At 43.2% G+C, this 22,745-nt stretch overlaps 1 protein-coding gene across 1 annotated transcript; it reads right to left on the bottom strand.

The window, feature by feature from the left end:
• Window positions 1–20,940: 20,940 nt before the first annotated feature.
• Window positions 20,941–21,818, bottom strand: LOC123168042 (uncharacterized). Its single transcript, XM_044585907.1, has 2 exons — window positions 21,550–21,818; window positions 20,941–21,471 (listed from the first exon to the last, which is right to left on the bottom strand). Exons 1-2 carry the CDS (start codon window positions 21,662–21,664, stop codon window positions 21,116–21,118), a joined length of 471 nt encoding a protein of 156 aa, XP_044441842.1. The 5' UTR covers window positions 21,665–21,818; the 3' UTR covers window positions 20,941–21,115.
• Between the last annotated feature and the right edge of the window lie 927 nt (window positions 21,819–22,745).

Raw genomic sequence — 22,745 nt, 5'->3', positions numbered from 1 at the left:
CGTACTAGAATAACACCTTAAGACACAAATCAACCAAAACCCTAATGTCACCTAGATACTCCAATGTCACCTCAAGTATCCGTGGGTATGATTATACAATATGCATCACACAATCTCAGATTCATCTATTCAATCCAACTCAAAGTACTTCAAAGAGTGCCTCAAAGTTTCTACCGGAGAATCAAGACGAAAACGTGTGCCAACCCCTATGCATAAGTTCATGGGCGGAACCCGCAAGTTGATCACCAAAACATACATCAAGTGAGTCATGTGATATCCCATTGTCACCACAGAGACGCACGGCAAGACATACATCAAGTGTTCTCAAATCATTAAAGACTCAGTCCGATAAGATTACTTCAAAGGGAAAACTCAATCCATTACAAGAGAGTAGAGGGGGAGAAGCAACATAAGATCCAACTATAATAACAAAGCTCGCGATACATCAAGATCGTGCCAAATCAAGAACACGAGAGAGAGAGATCAAACACATAGCTACTGGTACATACCCTCAGCCCCGAGGGTGAACTACTCCCTCCGAGTCATGGAGAGCGCCGGGATGATGAAGATGGCCACCGGTGAGGGTTCCCCCCTCCGGCAGGGTGCCGGAACAGGGTCCCGATTGGTTTTTGGTGGCTACAGAGGCTTGCGGCGGCGGAACTCCCGATCTATTCTGTTCTCCAATCGTTTTAGGGTATATGGATATATATAGGCGGAAGAAATATGTCAGGGGAGCCACGAGGGGCCCACGAGGGTGGAGGGCGCGCCCCCCTACCTCATGGGTCCCTCGTTTCTTTCCTGACGTGCACTCCAAGTCTATCAGGTTGCTTTCCTTCCAAAATAACTTCTCCAGAAGGTTTCATTCCGTGTCGACTCCGTTTGATATTCCTTTTCTTCGAAACACTGAAACAAGGGAAAAAACAGGAACTGGCACTGGGCTCTGGGTCAATAGGTTAGTCCCAAAAATAATATAAAAGTGCATAGTAAAGCCCATTAAACATCCAAAACAGGTAATATAATAGCATGGAACAATCAAAAATTATAGATACGTTGGAGACGTATCAAGGAGTCATCCATGGCGGCGAACGACGGCTGGGGAAGATGCATCGGAGCGTGCGGTGGCGGGGCAATGGTGGCGGAGGGTGGGGGAGTGGGAAAGGCCGCGCGGAAATGTCCCTCCCGCAAAATCTCGCTGCGGATAGGGGTTGAGCTCAGGTCGTCCTCCTAGCCCGTGAATCTAGAGGTTGGGGGAGATGTTTTGCCGCGCCCCGCGAATTATTTGCTGGCCAGGGCGGGATGCGGGGTCTGGTCGGGCAGGTTTTTGATACGTCTCCGTCGTATCTACTTTTCCAAACACTTTTGCCCTTTTTTTGGACTCTAACTTGCATGATTTGAATGGAACTAACCCGGACTGACGCTGTTTTCAGCAGAATTTCCATGGTGTTATTTATGTGCAGAAACAAAAGTTCTCGGAATGACCTGAAACTCCACGAAACATCTTTTTGGAAAATAATAAAAATACTGGAAGAAAAATCCACGTTAGGGGGCCCACACCCTGTCCACGAGGGTGGGGGCGCGCCTGCCCCCTGGGCACGCCCCCTGCCTCGTGGGCCCCCTGCAACTCCATATATTCACTTTCGGGGAGAAAAAAAATCAGAGAGGAGGATTCATCGCGTTTTACGATATGGAGCCGCCGCCAAGCCCTAAAACCTCTCGGGAGGGCTGATCTGGAGTCCGTTCGGGGCTCCGGAGAGGGGGATTCGTCGCCGTCGTCAACCATCCTCCATCACCAATTTCATGATGCTCACCGCCGTGCGTGAGTAATTCCATCGTAGGCTTGCTGGGCGGTGATGGGTTGGATGAGATCTATCATGTAATCGAGTTAGTTTTGTTAGGGTTTGATCCCTAGTATCCACTATGTTCTGAGATTGATGTTGCTATGACTTTGCTATACATAATGCTTGTCACTAGGGCCCGAGTGCCATGATTTCAGATCTGAACCTATTATGTTTTCATGAATATATGTGAGTTCTTGATCCTATCTTGCAAGTCTATAGTCACCTACTATGTGTTATGATCCGGCAACCCCGAAGTGACAATAATCGGGACCACTCCCGGTGATGACCATAGTTTGAGGAGTTCATGTATTCACTATGTGTTAATGCTTTGGTCCGGTACTCTATTAAAAGGAGGCCTTAATATCCCTTAGTTTCCATTAGGACCCCGCTGCCACGGGAGGGTAGGACAAAAGATGTCATGCAAGTTCTTTTCCATAAGCACGTATGAGTATATTCGGAATACATGCCTACATTACATTGATGAATTGGAGCTAGTTCTGTGTCACCCTATGTTATGATTGTTACATGATGAACCGCATCCGGCATAATTCTCCATCACCGATCCAATGCCTATGAGATTTTCACATATTGTTCTCCGCTTATTTACTTTTCCGTTGCTACTGTTACAATCACTACAAAACCCAAAAATATTACTTTTGCTACCGTACTGTTACTTCCATATTACTTTGCTACTAAATACTTTGCTGCAGATATTAAGTTATCCAGGTGTGGTTGAATTGAAAACTCAGCTGCTAATACTTGAGAATATTCTTTGGCTCCCCTTGTGTCGAATCAATAAATTTGGGTTGAATACTCTACCCTCGAAAACTGTTGCGATCCCCTATACTTGTGGGTTATCAAGACTATTTTCTGGCGCCGTTGCCGGGGAGCATAGCTCTATTCTTTGAGTCACTTGGGATTTATATCAGCTGGTCACTATGAAGAACTTGAAAGACGCGAAAACAACAATTTATCCCTCAACTACGAGGGGAGGTAAGGAACTGACATCTAGCTCTGCACTTGATTCACCTTCTGTTTTGAGTAAGCTTGCGACACCTAAACCCGCTTCTGCTATTCGTTCTGATATGTCGCATGTTATTGATGATGCCACTTCTGCTATGCATGATACTTATGATGAAACTACTTCTATGCTCGATACTACTATGCCACTTGGTGAATTTCTTGATGAACAACTTGCTAGGGCTAGAGAGAATGAAATTATTGAAACTGATAATATCGATGAAAGTGATGATGAAGACTCTCCCCCTAATAAATATGAATTGCCTGTTGTTCCTGAGGGTTATGTTCTGGAAGAAGGAGCTGCTAGAGCTATTTTAGCTTGCAATGATAGATATGATCTAAAGAGGTTATTAGCTAAATGGAAGCAGCGATCTCTTAATGCTAGAATTAAACCTGACCCTGCTTTTGCTACTTCACCTATCTGTGTTACTGATAAGGATTATGAATTCTCTATTGATCCTGATATAATTACTTTGGTTGAATCTGATCCTTTTCATGGCTATGAATCTGAAACTGTTGTGGCACATCTTACTAAATTAAATGATATAGCCACCCTGTTCACTAATGATGAGAGAACTCGCTACTTTTATATCCTTCAAAATTTTCCATTCTCATTAAAGGGTGATGCTAAGATATGGTTTAATTCTCTTGATCCTGGTTGTGTGCGTAGTCCCCAGGATATGATTTATTACTTCTCTGCTGAATATTTCCCTGCTCATAAGAAACAAGTTGCTTTAAGGGAAATATATAATTTTGTGCAAATTGAAGAAGAGAGTCTCCCACAAGCTTGGGGGAGGCTTCTCCAATTACTTAATGCTTTGCCTGATCCTCCTCTCAAGAAAAATGAAATACTTGATATCTTTTATAATGGACTAACCGATGCTTCCAGAGATTACCTGGATAGTTGTGCTGGTTCTGTTTTCAGGGAAAGAACACTGGATGAAGCTGTAATTCTATTGAATAATATGTTGACAAATGAAAATAATTGGACACTTCCTGAGCCAGCTCCTGAGCCAATTCCTGAGCCTATTCCTAAACCAACTCCGAAGAAAAGAGGTGTTCTATTTCTCATTCCTGAAGATATGCAAGAGGCAAAGAAATCTATGAAAGAAAAAAGTATAAAAGCTGAAGATGTTAAGAATTTACCTCCTATTGAAGAAATACATGGTCTTAATTTACCGCCTGTTGAAGAAACATATGATCTTAATCCATTACCTATTGAAGAAACTCATGGTCTTGATAACCCGACACGGGTAGTAAAGGTAAATTCTCTCTATAGATATGATAAAGCTGAAATCTCTCCTACTAAAATTGCTAGCCAATGCTTGGATGAGTTTGATAACTTTATGGTTAAGCAAGAAGATTTCAATGCTTATTTTGGTAGACAATTAAAACAAAATGCTTATATGATCGAACACTTAGGTGATTATATGTCTAATGTTAAAGGTGAACTTAAACTCATTAGTAAACATGCTTCTATAGTTACCACTCAAGTAGAACAAGTACTTAAAGCTCAAAATGATTTGCTCAATGAATTAAATAGTAAGAATAATGACTATGCTGTTAGAGTGGCTACTAGAACTGGTAAAATGACTCAGGAACCTTTGTATCCTGAAGGCCATCCTAAGAGAATTGAGCAAGATTCTCAGAGAAATAATATTGATACACCTAGTCCTTCTAAAAAGAAGAAAAAGAAAAATGATAGGACTTTGCATGCTTCTAGCGAACCTATTGCTGAAACACCTGAGAATCCAAATGATATTTCTATTTCTGATGCTGAAACACAATCTGGTAATGAACATGAACCTAGTGATAATGTTAATGATGATGTTCATGATGATGCTCAACGTAGTAATGATAATGATGTAGAAATTGAACCTGTTGTTGATCTTGATAACCCACAATCAAAGAATCAACGTTATGATAAGAGAGACTTTGTTGCTAGGAAACATGGTAAAGAAAGAGAACCATGGGTTCAGAAACCCATGCCTTTTCCTCCCAAACCATCCAAGAAAAAGGATGATGAGGATTTTGAGCGCTTTGCTGAAATGATTAGACCTATCTTCTTGCGTATGTGATTAACTGATATGCTCAAAATGAATCCTTATGCTAAGTATATGAAAGAAATTGTTACGAATAAAAGAAAGATACCAGAAGCTGAAATTTCCACCATGCTTGCTAATTATACTTTTAAGGGTGGAATACCAAAGAAACTTGGAGATCCAGGAGTACCCACTATACCATGCTCCATTAAAAGAAACTATGTTAAAACTGCTTTATGTGATCTTGGAGCCGGTGTTAGTGTTATGCCTCTTTCTTTATATCGTAGACTTGATTTGAATAAGTTGACGCCTACTGAAATATCTTTGCAAATGGCTGATAAATCAACTGTTATACCTGTCGGCATTTGTGAGGATGTGCCTGTTGTGGTTGCAAACGTTACTATTTTAATGGACTTTGTTATTCTTGATATTCCCAAGGACGATAGTATGTCTATTATTCTTGGAAGACCATTTTTGAATACTGCAGGGGCTGTTATTGATTGCAACAAAGGCAATCTCACTTTTCATGTTAATGGTAATGAGCATACGGTACACTTTCCGAGGAAACAACCTCAAGTTCATAGTATCGATTATCTTTGGAGGTTTTGAATTTCCTCTTCCTACTGTCAAGAAGAAATATGATATTCTTATTATTGGGGATGTGCATATCCCCGTTGAGGTAACATAGTGTTATTCGAAATTTCTCCGGTTTCATGTTATTCGGAATGAGTTTGATAACAAGACTTGATCAACCTTGTTAGTGGATTCCTTTTGATGAGCATGAGATGGATGAAACTAGAAGGCACAACCTTCTGTACCCTCCTTCTACTTTCTGTTATTTAGTTGAAGTAAAGTAAAAATAGTATTTTTCTGTCTGTTTTCTGATTTATCCGTGCTATATAAAAATACCCCGAAAATAAAAGTTCTCCAAATGCCCTGAAAATGGAATATGATTTTTTCTGGAATATTTGAGAATATCTGGCACTGAGAACACAGCAGGGGGAGCAAGCACCTGGCCACGAGGGTCCAGGGCATGCCCACCCCTACAAGGCGCGCCCCCCTACCTCGTGGGCCCATGGTGGCCCCCCTCCACTTATTCCTGCACCCACACACTCCTTCTTCCTCCTAAAAAAATCACCATCCAGCTCAAGCCCGAGTTCTAGCTCATTTTGCTGCGATTTTCGATCTCCTTGCTCAAAGCACCTCTCACAAAACTGCTTGGGGGGATTGTTCCTTGGTATGTGACTCCTCCATTGGTCCAATTAGTTTTTGTTCTATTGCTTTATTCATTGCAAATTTGTGCTTCCTAGGTGACCATGTTCTTGAGCTTGCATGTCAAATTTATATGGTTCCAAGTAGTTCTAATGCATGATATAGTCTCTAGGCACTTGTAGGAGTAGTTGTTATCAATTTTGTTGAGCTTGGTTCACTTTTGTTTGAAGTTACTAAAAATTTCAGAATTTTTCAGAAAATAATGAAGAGATTTTTTAGGGGCTCATCGAGCCGAAGCTCGAAGGAAAAGCAGAGTGAAGAAGCACAGAGGCCCAAATATAATTTGCCTCGCACCGCGGAGGTTCGGCCGTGTGAATAGCCTTCCGATGACTTCTTGAGAGCAGTCGTGATATATAATGATTTTTATGAATTGGCTGAGAATGCAGGCCTCACCGACTTCCTCCGCAACCAATGCGAATAGTATCTCTTACTCACCAATACTTTTGTGCAAAACTTCTACTATTATCCTAAGGAATCACCTCCTTCAGTAGAGTTTCATTTATATGATGTGGTTAAGAAGATGCCACTAGATGAATTTTGCAAGGTTTGCAGAATACCTTTTGAGGGTAGTTTAGAGGAACCACATCGTAAAGATGTGGACGGGTTTATTGACACTATTACAGTGGGGGAAACCAGGAAGGTTTCCGATGCAAGAATCACTAGCATACATTTTCCTGTTTTATGCTACTTTGCCATATTTGCTAGTCGTTGCTTAATTGGTCGCGGAAACTGCAGAAACCTTAGTGTTCCTGATATCATCATTTTGTTCCATGGTTTATTCTGCGATAACACTGTTAGTATGGGCGGTATTATTGCTAAACGGTTAGGTTTGAACCATACAAAGGGCCCCATCTTTGGAGGTATTTACACTTCACGCCTTGCTGCACATTATAACATACCTATTAGGCACTATGAAAAAGAAGAAAAATTGCTGCCCAATGCTTATTTAGATTATAAGTGTATGGTAGCGCATGACTTTATTGTTAAGAATAGGGAAGGGGCGCTTAAATACAAATTGTTCTTTGATAAACATCACCCTGAGACTATTACCTTGCCCGCTCCTTCCTTGTTTGATTTATCTGCAGGCCAGTATCTCGTTCCGCTGGCGGCCATTCACGCCTACCGGAACCCTACACCAGCCACGGAGCCGGAACCACAATTTGAACCTCCACGACAGTCTAATTACCAGTGGGATCCGGAGATGATTTCCAACCAGTGGCAGTCAGAGTCTTCTTCATCTCAGAACGACCCCAGCTACAACTATGGATATCCGCCAGGCCATCCGTGGCAATAGACCAACTTAGGCCAAAAGCCTAAGCTTGGGGGAGTACGTATTTCCCACCGACACTACATTCATGTTCACACACTCATTGTTAGATTTCGGTGCTCATACTCTTTCACTGTAATATCCATGCTAGTTTATTTTATTTTTCTTGCTTTCTTCTTGTGTGTTTGATAAACCTTAAGAAAAACAAAAAAAAATTAGTGTAGCTTTTAGTTAGTTTACTTTTCTTGCTGTAGTAGTAATAATTAAAAGAAAACCCAAAAATATTTCCTGTTCTTCTTTTGCTTGTTGGGAGCTTTCCCGTGAAAATAGTTTTATTTCTTTTCTTTGGGGTCTATAGGAGAAAGACCATAATTAAATTGTTAAAGTGGCTCATATATACATTATTGTTGATTTAACCAAGAGCCCATATTGCCTTGTCTTCTCCTGTTTATTGAATGCTCACAAATTCTAGCTTAGTCCAATGCACGTGCACTCTTATTATTATTCACATCGTTCGGTCGTGCAAGTGAAAGGCAATTATGACGATATATGATGGACTAACTGAGATGAGAAAAGCTGGTATGAACTCGACCTCTCTTGTTTTTGTAAATATGATCAGTTCATCGTTCCTGATTCAGCTTATTATGAATAAACATGTTTGCAATGACAATTAGAGATTATAGTTGCTCATGCCATGCTTGATTAGCTATGAGTTATAATGGTTTACCTTGCGTGCCAACATGCTATTAAAATGGTTGTGATGTGGTATAGTAGGGTGGTATCCTCCTTTGAATGGTCTAAGTGACTCGACTTGGCACATGTTCACACATGTAGTTGAAACAAATCAACATAGCCTTCACGATATTTATCTTCATGGTGGATTATATCCTACTCATGCTTGTACTCAATGTCTATTAATTTTAATGCATGTTCATGACTGTTGTCGCTCTCTAGTTGGTCGCTTCCCAGTCTTTTGCTAGCCTTCACTTGAACTAAGCGGGAATACTGCTTGTGCATCCAATCCCTTAAACCCCAAAGTTATTCCATATGAGTCCATTATACCTTCCTATATGCGGTATCTACCTGCCGTTCCAAGTAAATTTATATGTGCCAAACTCTAAACCTTCAAATGAAATTCTGTTTTGTATGCTCGAATAGCTCATGCATCAACTAGGGCTGTCCGTATCTTCCATGCTAGGCGGGTTATTCTCAAGAGGAGTGGAATCCGCTCCTCATTCACGAGAAAATGGTTGGTCACCGGGATGCCCAGTCCCATGCTTTATGCAAACTAAATCAAAATAATTGCAAACAAAACTCCCCGGGGCTGTTGCTAGTTGGAGGCACTCGTTGTTTCGAGCAAGCCATGGATTGATGCTTGTTGGTGGAGGGGGAGTATAAACTTTACCATTCTATTTGCGAACCGCCTATAATGTGTGTAGCATGGAAGATATCGCCATCTCTTGGTTGTTATGTTGACAATGAAAGTATGCCGCTCAAAATATTATTTATCTCTATTTCAAAATCGAGCTCTGGCACCTCTACAATTCCCTGCTTCCCTCTGCGAAGGGCCTATCTATTTACTTTCATGTTGAATCATCACCCTCTTATTAAAAAGCACTAGCTGGAGAGCACTGCTATCATTTGCATTCATTACTATTAATTTATATTGGGTATGACTATGACTGGATCTCTTTTACCATGAATTACAATGTCTAGTCAGTCCTTGATCTTTAAAGGTGCTCTGCATTTATGTTTTGCGGTCTCAGAAAGGGCTAGCGAGATACCATCTTGTTATATCATATCATGATCGTTTTGAGAAAGTGTTGTCATCCGAGATTTATTATTATTGCTCGCTAGTTGATTATGCCATTGATATGAGTAAACATGAGACCTAAGAGTTATTGCGAATGTGGTTAGTTATAATCTTTGCTGAAAACTTGAATGCTGGCTTTACATATTTACAACAACAAGAGCAAACAGAGTTTGTAAAAGTTTTTCTTTATCACTTTTAGTTTATCAACTGAATTGCTTGAGGACAAGCAAAGGTTTAAGCTTGGGGGAGTTGATACGTCTCCGTCGTATCTACCTTTCCAAACACTTTTGTCCTTGTTTTGGACTCTAACTTGCATGATTTGAATGGAACTAACCCGGACTGATGCTGTTTTCAGCAGAATTTCCATGGTGTTATTTATGTGCAGAAACAAAAGTTCTCGGAATGACCTGAAACTCCACGGAACATCTTTTTGGAAAATATTAAAAATACTGGAAGAAAAATCCACGTCAGGGTGCCCACACCCTGTCCACGAGGGTGGGGGCGCGCCCCCCTGCCTCGTGGGCCCCCTGACGCTCTACCGACCTCAACTCGAACTCCATATATTCAGTTTCGGGGAGAAAAAATCAGAGAGAAGGATTCATCGCGTTTTACGATATGGAGCCGCCGCCAAGCCCTAAAACCTCTCGGGAGGGCCGATCTGGAGTCCGTTCGGGGCTCCGGAGAGGGGGATTCGTCGCCGTCGTCATCATCAACCATCCTCCATCACCAATTTCATGATGCTCACCGCCGTGCGTGAGTAATTCCATCATAGGCTTGCTGGACGGTGATGGGTTGGATGAGATCTATCATGTAATCGAGTTAGTTTTGTTAGGGTTTGATCCCTAGTATCCACTATGTTCTGAGATTGATGTTGCTATGACTTTGCTATGCTTAATGCTTGTCACTAGGGCCCGAGTGCCATGATTTCAGATCTGAACCTATTATGTTTTCATGAATATATGTGAGTTCTTGATCCTATCTTGCAAGTCTATAGTCACCTATTATGTGTTATGATCCGGCAACCCCGAAGTGACAATAATCGGGACCACTCCCGGTGATGACCATAGTTTGAGGAGTTCATGTATTCACTATGTGTTAATGCTTTGGTCTGGTACTCTATTAAAAGGAGGCCTTAATATTCCTTAGTTTCCATTAGGACCCCGCTGCCACGGGAGGGTAGGACAAAAGATGTCATGCAAGTTCTTTTCCATAAGCACGTATGACTATATTCGGAATACATGCCTACATTACATTGATGAATTGGAGCTAGTTCTGTGTCACCCTATGTTATGATTGTTCAATGATGAACCGCATCCGGCATATTTCTCCATCACCGATCCAATGCCTACGAGCTTTTCACATATTGTTCTCCGCTTATTTACTTTTCCGTTGCTACTATTACAATCACTACAAAACCCAAAAATATTACTTTTGCTACCGTACTATTACTTCCATATTACTTTGCTACTAAATACTTTGCTGCAGATATTAAGTTATCCAGGTGTGGTTGAATTGACAACTCAGCTGCTAATACTTGAGAATATTCTTTGGCTCCCCTTGTGTCGAATCAATAAATTTGGGTTGAATACTCTACCCTCGAAAACTGTTGCGATCCCCTATACTTGTGGGTTATCAGTTTTCCTGCCCCGACCCACATTTTGGTGGTTATTTTGCGGGTCGAGGCGGGATGCGGGGTCTGCTAGGGATGCTCTTAGAGCAACTCTAGCAGACCCCGCAAAATGCCCGGCCCGCAAAAATTCTGGCGAGTATGCGGGCTCGGGCCAATTTTCCGGCCAGAACAGAGCCCGCATACTCGCTCGGCCCGCAAAAATTTTTGCCGCAGCCCGCAAACCGCACGCCTAGAGCACTATAAGTGCGGTTCCGCGACCCTTTTGCGGGTCCAAACCCTATCCCCCTGATACGTCTCCAACGTATCTATAATTTTTGATTGCTTCATGCTATATTCTATTTTGGATGATTAATGGGATTTGTTATACACTTTATATTATTTTTGGGACTAACCTATTAACCGGAGGCCCAGCCCAAATTGCTGTTTTTTTGCCTATTTCAGTGTTTCGCAGAAAAAGAATATCAAACGGAGTCCAAACGGAATGAAACCTTCGGGAACGTGATTTTTGGAACAAACGTGATCCAGAGGACTTGGACTCTACGTCAAGAAAGCAACCAAAAGGGCACGAGGTAGGGGGGCGTGCCTACCCCCCCCCCCAGGCGCGCCCTCCACCCTCATGGGGCCTACGTTGCTCCACCGACGTACTTCTTCCTCCTATATATACCTACGTACCCCCAAACCAACAGAAGCATCCACGAAAACCTAATTCCACCGCCGCAACCTTCTGTACCCGTGAGATCCCATCTTGGGGCATTTTCCGGCGTCCTGCCGGAGGGGGCATTGATCACGGAGGGCTTCTACATCAACACCATAGCCTCTCCGATGATGTGTGAGTAGTTTACCTCAGACCTTCGGGTCCATAGTTATTAGCTAGATGGCTTCTTCTCTCTCTTTGGATCTCAATACAAAGTTCTCCACGATTCTCGTGGAGATCTATTCGATGTAATCTTCTTTTGCGGTGTGTTTGTTGAGACCGATGAATTGTTGGTTTATGATCAAGTTTATCTATGAACAATATTTGAATCTTCTCTGAATTCTTTTATGTATGATTGGTTATCTTTGCAAGTCTCTTCAAATTATCAGTTTGGTTTGGCCTACTAAATTGATCTTTCTTGCAATGGAAGAAGTTCTTAGCTTTGGGTTCAATCTTGCGGTGTCCTTTCCCAGTGACAGCAGGGGCAGCAAGGCACGTATTGTATTGTTACCATCGAGGATAACAAGATGGGGTTTATATCATATTGCATGAGTTTATCCCTCTACATCATGTCATCTTGCTTAAAGCGTTACTCTATTCTTATGAACTTAATACTCTAGATGCATGCTGGATAGCGGTCGATGTGTGGAGTAATAGTAGTAGATGCAGGCAGGAGTCGGTCTACTTGTCTCGGACGTGATGCCTCTATACATGATCATACCTAGATATTCTCATAACTATGCTCAATTCTATCAATCGCTCAACAGTAATTTGTTCACCACCGTAATACTTATGCTCTCGAGAGAAGCCACTAGTGAAACCTATGGCCCCCGGGTCTATTTTCCATCATATTAATCTTCCAACACTTTGCTATTTTTATTTCCTTTTATTTTACTTTGCATCTTTATTATAAAAATACCAAAAATATTATCTTATCATATCTATCAGATCTCACTTTCATAAGTGACCGTGAAGGGATTGACAACCCCTTTATTGCGTTGGTTGCGAGGTTTTTATTTGTTTGTGTAGGTGCGAGGGACTTGTGCGTGGTCTCCTACTGGATTGATACCTTGGTTCTCAAAAACTGAGGGAATACTTACGCTGCTTTACTGCATCACCCATTCCTCTTCAAGGGAAAACCAACGCAGTGCTCAAGAGGTAGCACCCCCCGCCGCCGCGAGCCACCCGATTCCCCTTTCTCCTCTCCCAATTTCTCGCCGCCGGCGACCCTCCGCCCCGCCTCCAGCCGCCATGTGGGGGCGAATGTGGAGCTCCGGACGCGGCTCCGGCAGCAGATCCGGCCGCGAGAGGGACCCGGAGCGCGAGCGGCACATCCGGTCCGACGGCGCGAGGAAGCGCGGCGCGAGGAAGTGGACCAACCGCGGGCTTTCGCTGCCGGCGAGCTTCGACCGCCGCGAGACGGTGGAGTACGACCGCCGGCGCGCGTTGTTCTCCTCCGCGCGTTCTTTGTAGGCCGGATCCTCCTCCTCCTCCGCTGCAGGCTTCCTCCCGTTGAAGAGGGAGTGGTCGGACGAGGAGGAGGAGCCGGAGCCGTCGGCGCCGTTCGCTCGGCCGGTGAAGGAGGAGCCCGAAGAGCCCGCTCCGCTCGGCCGCCGCAGATTCCACTATTAAGAAACCTATGGGAAGAATTAATGATGTTCTTATTGTTGCAAATAGGAATTATGTGCCCGTAGATTTTATTGTTCTTGATATAGATTGCAATCCTTCATCTCCTATTATTCTTGATAGACCTTTTTCTTAGAACGATTGGTGCAATCATTGACATGAAGGAAGGCAATATTAGATTCCAATTTCCGTTAAGGAAAGGCATGGAACACTTCCCTAGAAACAAAATAAAATTACCTTATGAATCTATTATGAGAGTCATTTATGGATTGCCTTCCAGAGACGGCAATACCTAGATTTATCCTTGCTTTTATGCCTAGCTAGGGGCGTTAAACAATAGCGCTTGTTGGAGGAAACCCAATTTTATTTTTAGTTTTTTGCTTTTTGTTTCTGTTTAGGAATAAATATTTGATCTAGCCTCTGGTTAGATTTGTTTTTATGTTTTAATTAGTGTTTGTGCCAAGTTAAACTATAGGATCTTCTTGGATAATAGTTATTTGATCTTGCTGAAAATTCCAGAAACTTTCTGTTCACGAAAACAATTGTTAAAAATTATCAGAACGTGATATAATATTGATTCCAATTGCAGCAGATCAATAAACAAATTATTTAGGTCTTCCTATTTTGGCTGAATTTTTAGAGTTCCATACGTTTGCGTTAGTTACAGATTACTACAGACTGTTCTGTTTTTGACAGATTCTGTTTTTCGTGTGTTGTTTGCTTATTTTGATGAATCTATGGCTAGTAAAATAGTTTATAAACCATAGATAAGTTGGAATACAGTAGGTTTAACACCCATATAAATAAAGAATGAGTTCATTACAGTACCTTGAAGTGGTGTTTTGTTTTCTTTCGCTAAAGGAGCTCACGAGATTTTCTGCTAAGTTTTGTGTTGTGAAGTTTTCAAGTTTTGGGTAAAAGATTTGATGGATTATGGAACAAGGAGCGGCAAGATCCTAAGCTTGGGGATTCCCATGGCACCCCAAGATAATCTAAGGACACAAACAAGCCAAAGCTTGGGGATGCCCCGGAAGGCATCCCCTCTTTCGTCTACTTCCATCGGAAACTTTACTTGGAGCTATATTTTTATTCACCACATGATATGTGTTTTGCTTGGAGTGTCTTGTATTATTTGAGTCTTTATTTGTTAGTTTATCACAATCATACTTGCTGTACACACCTTTTGAGAGAGACACACTTGATTCGGAATTTATTAGAATATTCTATGTGCTTCACTTATATCTTTTGAGCTATATAGTTTTTGCTCTAGTGCTTCACTTATATCTTTTAGAGCACGGTGGTGGATTTGTTTTATAGAAACTATTGTTATCTCATGCTTCATTAGATTATTTTGACAGTCCTACCAAACAGCGTGGTAATTTGCTTTAATTATGATAGGCATTCAAGATTAGTAAAAAATTATCTTATGAGTGTGTTGAATACTATGAGAAGTTGGATGCTTGATAATTGTTTTGAGACATAAAGATGGTGATATTAGAGTCATGCTAGTTGAGTAGTTGTGGATTTGAGAAATATTTGCGTTAAATTTTGTGATTCCCGTAGCATGCAAGTATGGTGAACAGTTATGTGATGAAGTCGGAGCATGATTTATATATTGATTGTCTTCCTTATGAGTGGCGGTCGGGGACGAGCGATGGTCTTTTCCTACCAATCTATCCCCCTAGGAGCATGCGCGTAATACTTTGCTTTGATAACTTGTAGATTTTTGCAATAAATATATGAGTTCTTTATGACTAATGTTGAGTCCATGGATTATACGCACTCTCATCCTTCCACCATTGCTATCCTCTCTAATACCGCGCACTTTTCGTCGGTATCATACACCCATCATATACCTTCCTCAAAACAGCCACCATACCTACCTATCATGGCATTTCCATAGCCATTCCGAGATATATTGCCATGCAACTTACCACTGTTACGTTTATTATGACACGCTCCATCATTGTCATATTGCTTTGCATGATCATGTAGTTGACATCGTATTTGTGGCAAAGCCACCGTTCATAATTCTTTCATACATGTCACTCTTGATTCATTGCATATCCCGGTACACCGCCGGAGGCATTCACATAGAGTCATATTGTTGTTCTAAGTATTGAGTTGTAATTGTTGAGTTGTAAGTAAAAAAAAGTATGATGATCATCATTATTAGAGCATTGTCCCAAGTGAGGAAAGGATGATGGAAACTATGATTGCCCCACAAGTCGGGATGAGACTCCGGACGAAAATAAAATAAAATAAAAAGAGGCCATAAAAAGAAGAGAAAAGGCCCAAATAAAAAATAAAAAAATGAGAGAAAAAGAGAGAAGAGACAATGTTACTATCCTTTTACCACACTTGTGCTTCAAAGTAGCACCATGATCTTCATGATAGAGAGTCTCCTATGATATCACTTTCATATACTAGTGGGAATTTTTCATTATAGAACTTGGCTTGTATATTCCAATGATGGGCTTCCTCAAAATGCCCTAGGTCTTCGTGAGCAAGCGAGTTGGATGCACACCCACTTAGTTTCTTTTGTTGAGCTTTCATATACTTATAGCTCTAGTGCATCCGTTGCATGGCAATCCCAACTCACTCACATTGATATCAATTGATGGGCATCTCCATAGCCCGTTGATACGCCTAGTTGATGTGAGACTATCTTCTCCCTTCTTTGTCTTCTCCACAACCACCATTCTATTCCACATATAGTGCTATATCCATGGCTCAGGCTCATCTATTGCGTGAAGATTGAAAAAGTTTGAGAACACCAAAAGTATGAAACAATTGCTTGGCTTGTCATCGGGGTTGTGCATGATTTAAATACTTTGTGTGGTGAAGATAGAGCATAGCCAGACTATATGATTTTGTAGGGATAACTTTCTTTGGCCATGTTATTTTGAGAAGACATGATTGCTTAGTTAGTATGCTTGAAGTATTATTATTTTTATGTCAATATTAAACTTTTATCTTGAATCTTTCGGATCTGAACATTCATATCACAATTAAGATAATTACATTAAAATTTATGCCAAGTAGCATTTCGCATCAAAAAATCTGTTTTTATCATTTACCTACTCGAGGACGAGCAGGAATTAAGCTTGGGGATGCTTGATACATCTCCAACGTATCTATAATTTTTTATTGCTTCATGCTATATTATATTCTATTTTGGATGATTAATGGGATTTGTTATACACTTTATATTATTTTTGGGACTAACTTATTAACCGGAGGCCCAGCCCAAATTGCTGTTTTTTTGCCTATTTCAGTGTTTCGCAGAAAAAGAATATCAAACGGAGTCCAAACGGAATGAAACCTTCGGGAACGTGATTTTTGGAACAAACGTGATCCAGAGGACTTGGACTCTACGTCAAGAAAGCAACCAAGAGGGCACGAGGTAGGGGGGCGTGCCTACCCCCCTGGGCGCGCCCTCCACCCTCATGGGGCCCACGTTGCTCCACCGACGTACTTCTTCCTCCTATATATACCTACGTACCCCCAAACCAACAGAAGCATCCACGAAAACCTAATTCCACCGCCGCAACCTTCTGTACCCGTGAGATCCCATCTTGGGGCCTTTTCCGGCGTCCTGCCGGAGGGGGCATTGATCACGGAGGGCTTCTACATCAACACCATAGCCTCTCCGATGATGTGTGAGTAGTTTACCTCAGACCTTCGGGTCCATAGTTATTAGCTAGATGGCTTCTTCTCTCTCTTTGGATCTCAATACAAAGTTCTCCAGGATTCTCGTGGAGATCTATTCGATGTAATCTTCTTTTGCGGTGTGTTTGTGGAGACCGATGAATTGTGGGTTTATGATCAAGTTTATCTATGAACAATATTTGAATATTCTCTGAATTCTTTTATGTATGATTGGTTATCTTTGCAAGTCTCTTCGAATTATCAGTTTGGTTTGGCCTACTAGATTGATCTTTCTTGCATTGGGAGAAGTGCTTAGCTTTGGGTTCAATCTTGCGGTGTCCTTTCCCAGTGACAGCAGGGGCAGCAAGGCACGTATTGTATTGTTGCCATCGAGGATAACAAGATGGGGTTTATATCATATTGCATGAGTTTATCCCTCTACATCATGTCATCTTGCTTAAAGCGTTACTCTGTTCTTATGAACTTAATACTCTAGATGCATGCTGGATAGCGGTCGATGTGTGGAGTAATAGTAGTAGATGCAGGAAGGAGTCGGTCTACTTGTCTCGGACGTGATGCCTATATACATGATCATACCTAGATATTCTCATAACTATGCTCAATTCTATCAATTGCTCAACAGTAATTTGTTCACCCACCGTAATACTTATGCTCTCGATAGAAGCCACTAGTGAAACCTATGGCCCCGGGGTCTATTTTCCATCATATTAATATTCCAACACTTTGCTATTTTTATTGCCTTTTATTTTACTTTGCATCTTTATTATAAAAATACCAATAATATTATCTTATCATATCTATCAGATCTCACTTTCGTAAGTGACCGTGAAGGGATTGACAACCCCTTTATTGCGTTGGTTGCGAGGTTTTTATTTGTTTGTGTAGGTGCGAGGGACTCGTGCGTGGCCTCCTACTGGATTGATACCTTTGCTCTCAAAAACTGAGGGAAATACTTATGCTGCTTTACTGCATCACCCTTTCCTCTTCAAGGGAAAACCAACGCAGTGCTCAAGAGGTAGCACCCCCCACCGCCGCGAGCCACCCGATTCCCCTTTCTCCTCTCCCAATTTCTCGCCGCCGGCGACCCTCCGCCCCGCCTCCAGCCGCCATGTGGGGGCGAATGTGGAGCTCCGGACGCGACTCCGGCAGCAGATCCGGCCGTGAGAGGGACCCGGAGCGCGAGCGGTGCGTCTGGTCCGACGGCGCGAGGAAGCGCGGCGCGAGGAAGTGGACCAACCGCGGGCTTTCGCTGCCGGCGAGCTTCGACCGCCACGAGACGGTGGAGTACGACCGCCGGGGCGCGTCGTTCTCCTCCGTGCGTTCTTCGTACGCCGGATCCTCCTCCTCCTCCGCCGCGGGCTTCCTCCCCGTGAAGAGGGAGTGGTCGGACGAGGAGGAGGAGCCGGAGCCGCCGGCGTCGTTCGCTCGGCCGGTGAAGGAGGAGCCCGCTCCGCTCGGCCGCCGCGGAGTCGTCGGGCCCGAGGACTACGTCGCGGAGTTCGACGCCGTCGCCGCCGCCATCGCCGAGCAGAGCGTGCGCGAGGAGGAGGAGCGTCGGCGCCACGCCGAGGAGCTCGAAGCCCTCGAGTGGCGGCAAGCGGTCGCCGACAACGAGAAGGCTGACGAGTGGCGCGGCATCCGCGCGGAGCAGGCGGAGAAGTACGTCGATCTCTGCAGCTCCGGCGAGGAGGATTGAGCGTCCGGCTCCTCCACGGCGTCGTCCGCCAGTTGCCGCGACCTCGCCGCCGTCAGATCGGACCCCCTAGTACTAGTTTAACGTAGTATGTAGTATAACTATGCTTGTAGTTTGTGATGAACTATGTAGTATGCGCTGAACAATGTAGTATGTGATGAACTATGTTTGTGCAATTTCTCCCGCGAAAGTATTTTTTTAAATTATGCAGGTTTAGATACGGATTCTGCTCGGCCGCGTATGTTTTTGACCCGCAAAAGCGATCTTCGTGAACCCGCAAACGCGTTTTGCGGGTCGTATTTTTGCGGGGTCTGCTAAAGTTGCTCTTAGCGTCGTCTTGTCAGTTTGGAGTGCGAAGTTTCAATGGATGGGTACATTGTGGATTTTATTTCAAAGATGCTATTTTTAAGTTTTGAAAAAATCCCAAAGAATTTTGTGAAAGCTTATACATATTCATGATGTATCTGTAAAATTTCGTTCAAAAAATATTATGATGTGCAAGCTGCACAAAAAAATCCGGGCCCAACAACAAAAAAGAGAGCCCATTTTCATGTATGTATTTGTTTTTTTGTATAAATCACGTATGAAAGTATATTATTATGAAAAAAATTCCTGAACGTTCTTTTTGCATGGCAAGTTTCCTGAAAGTTTTATATATGTATTTGTGTATGTAAAAAAATGTTTTTTTGTGTGATGTCGAAATATGTATTTTTTTTAATAGTTCACCATGGAGCCCGTCCTTCATTTGCTCTTGTCGACTCAGTTTGTTGCTTTTAGCTTTGTAACAAAGACACGTGATTTCTGATAATGACAATCGGAGGGCCCTCTTTAAAAAAAATAAAAAGCAGACTGCTACATGCCGTCCATCGGTTGCACTAAAAACCAAGTGATAATTAACATGCAAGGAGTGAAGCCAAGTTTCCAGCCGAATACACAGAGACCCATCAAATGTCTACTCCCTCCGTTTCTAACTATAACATGGTTGAGACATTGCAATGTGGACTATAAACAAACTAAAATGAGTGAGCATACACACTAAAACGCTTATAGATGTATGTGAATCTGAGAAAATAGAGAAAAGCTAAAACATCTTATATGTAGGAATGAAGGGAGTGGTAGCTATAGTAGTGATGCTAACTGAATCTCTCTCGGAACAGACATGCATTTCTAGCGGCTTACCAGGGCCGGCCCTGAGGGGGGGCAGAGGGGGCGGCCGCCCCGGGCCCCCGATGACTAATCACTTTGTTCCCTTACGTTGGGATATTTAGGAAACACTTGTGATTTTTAGGAAAGAATTCTTTCCCATGTTAACAGATTGACTGATTCTTAAAAAGGTCATGGATTATTTTGTATGTTACATATCGACTGATTTTTTGCATGCGTGATGTTTAGGAAATAAGTCTTTTCCATGTAACAGATTGACTGATTCTCAAAAAGGGAAAGAACTATAACAGATCGATTAATTCCGGCCTTACCGCACGCGCGTGGTCTTCTCGTCTTTCTACTTCATCTCTGGAACGAAACAGCGATGCTATTGCCAAGGTCGCCTGCGTCATCTACTTGTGATTTTCGAAGATTCCATTAACCTCCTCTTCAACGCAAATCTCCTCTTTTTAGTCATGTCAGATTGCTCGGTTCGTGAAGTTAATCCTCGTACATATCTCTCTCACACTCTAATTTCTTGTATTGTTTGGGAATAGAAAATGGAAACTGGGGCTTCTGTTCATGACTAGCAAGCAGAAGCAAAAGCTTGCAATTTTTAATTTCTAGCCATCCAGGTACATCGCTCCATGCCTCTTTCTTACTATTTATATAGTATTCAATCGGCAGTGTTCTTAATTTCTTGTATTGTATGTTTGTGTGCTAACTAGTAGCAAGAATTCTATTAATTTAGCAAGATTTTATCTGGAAAATATCATCTAACAATGAGAAGAAAAAAGAGAACATGCAAATGAGTTTATTGAGTGCCAGAAAAGTACATCTACTAATTCCCCGCAAATAAAGTAAGTACTTCTGCTAGGGTTTTTGAGGAATTAGCTTTAGTTAGTTACTGTTGAATAACAACCTAGCGAAAAGTTATAGGATGATAAAAATATTAGTTGGCACCGAAGGTTAATTCACCTAATGGAAAAAATATACAACTATTGATTAACAAGAGCGACCAAATTTTATGTGAATGATTATGACCCCAGTTTTTCTAAATAGTCGACATGACAAGGCAACATAAGTTCTAGTGTCATGAGTATTCACTTGCATTTGAAATAGAAAAAAAAGTATGTGGGTTTAGGGCCCATTTTGTTATCTTGCCCCGGGCCCCGAGATCTCAGGACCGGGCCTGCGGCTTACGGCTGACCTACGCTCATTTTTCTTTGGCACCGGGCTTCCCTCTTTTCATTAGTTGGATTACGAAAATACAATATTCAGACAGCAAGAGATACATGAAAAGGGAAATAGAAAGAGCAAGTCCGAGGCATTATCATCAACCAGAAAAGCCTATCAATAGACATATGGCGCACAAATTACCCAGGCACACAGGCCAACAGCAGAGTTACCGCACATTCATGCCGAGAACCAACTCTCTGTCCAACCGGGCAAGCTCAAGCTTCTTGGTGAGGATCTCACGCTCTTTCAGAAGCCCCTCCTTCTCCCGTGCCACCTTCATGGCGAGGTAGGCGGCCTCGAAGCCTTCCAGATGTTTCCCCTCGTTCCATGCCTCCTCCGCCGTCTTGGCTGCGAGCTTCATCCTAACCAGGCAGTCCTCCGCCTTCTCCTGCAGGGCCCTCGCCTCGTCCTGACACTCCAGTAGCCTCTTCTGCACCTCAAATGCCTCCTTGTAGCCCAGAGTGGCCTCGGCCTTGCCTTCGTCGGCGGTGGCCAAGGCGTTGAGTAGGCCATCAAGATATGCTATACCACTCAACATGGTTACTACGTGAGCTATTTATGCACAGGAAAATGCATGCAAAAAGGGAAAACGTTGCTTACCTAGGCCATCCATGGGACTCATCGCTGCCGTCTCCCTCATCGCTACTATTAGGGCGCCCCGCTTGTTGCCCGCCAACCGCTGTTGGTCTTCATGGTCCGGCTGCCTCCCCGCCATCGCCTCCTGAACACGCTCGGCCGGGTGGCTCGGACAGGGTTGCTAGCTAGCTCACTTTGATGGAAGTGGGAGGAGGAGTGGAGGTGGAAGGACTGATGGAGCACTCGTGTTTTATATAGACGTCATACGCGCCAGTGTAGTAGACGAGCCCGGCCTTCGAATTGAATTACCGTGCATAGATGCGGTAGCAACCCAATGTCCCGCGGGCTTTGCACTTGCACTTGCCACTTTGCCAGGCGCAGCATTCACTACTACTACTCCTGCCCAAGAGCAGTAGAATCACTTGCTGGACGCACCTGCCTCCCTGCCTGCCTGGCTCACACCTCACCTCCTCCATGCCTTGTCCAATCAACCTGTCTTCCACTCGTGTTTTCACAAGCAACAGGCTACGGCTAGCTAGGCCTAAAGACAACTTCTCTCAAACCAAGACATATAGTAATTTGCTCACATTAATTCTTTCATTCCACTCCCAATACACTCTCTCACATGCATGCAGCCAATGATAAAGCACGCATGAAGTGTATTAATTTTCCAGTCATGGCACCAACAACAATGGCTTTCAATGCAACCAATGAAAGGTTGCATGCATGCACCTTTCCAAAGCGAGGCCTTATAAAAAGAGACATGCTTGTGATGCTAAGAGGCCTAATAAACCCGGACGAAGGGAGTAGCTAGCTGGGCTCGCCGCTCCATCGCACGTCGACTCTGCCGAACGTGCTGCGTTACCACCGCATAGTGCGTGCCTTGCGCAGCTCCTCGAAGAGACGAGGCCGAGCGGGAGCAGCAGTCGCTTCGAAGTTATTGCATCGATGAATCTGGAGCGTCAGGCCAACTCCACCCTGCGAACCCATCCTGTCAGCGTGCGTTCGTTTGGGGGTAAAACGGATGAACCAGACGGCCCAGCGCGCGGGCGCAAACGGACTTTTGCCCGTTTTCTGTCCGCTTTTGACCTATCCCGACCCAAGTTTTCGCCGCTTTTGGGGTGAAACGGACAGCACACGGACGGGCGGGGCGTCTGCGCGTGTCCTCCCCTGGCCCGCCCGTCGGTGGCACAGGGGCGCCTTTTTCAATCCGCCCACCT

Source organism: Triticum aestivum, chromosome 7D (genome assembly GCF_018294505.1).
Source record: "Triticum aestivum cultivar Chinese Spring chromosome 7D, IWGSC CS RefSeq v2.1, whole genome shotgun sequence".
NCBI lineage: Eukaryota > Viridiplantae > Streptophyta > Magnoliopsida > Poales > Poaceae > Triticum > Triticum aestivum.
The sequence above is the reverse complement of the archived record's forward strand: the minus strand, read 5'-3'. Positions and strand labels throughout refer to the sequence as shown.

Bases quoted from the DNA above. Each gene is read 5' to 3' on its own strand.
- LOC123168042 (XM_044585907.1), bottom strand. From the start codon at position 21,664: ATGGCGGGGAGGCAGCCGGACCATGAAGACCAACAGCGGTTGGCGGGC. The intron at 21,472-21,549 runs GTAAGCAACGTT...TGAGTGGTATAG, and splicing joins GAGTCCCATGGATGGCCTAG to CATATCTTGATGGCCTACTC.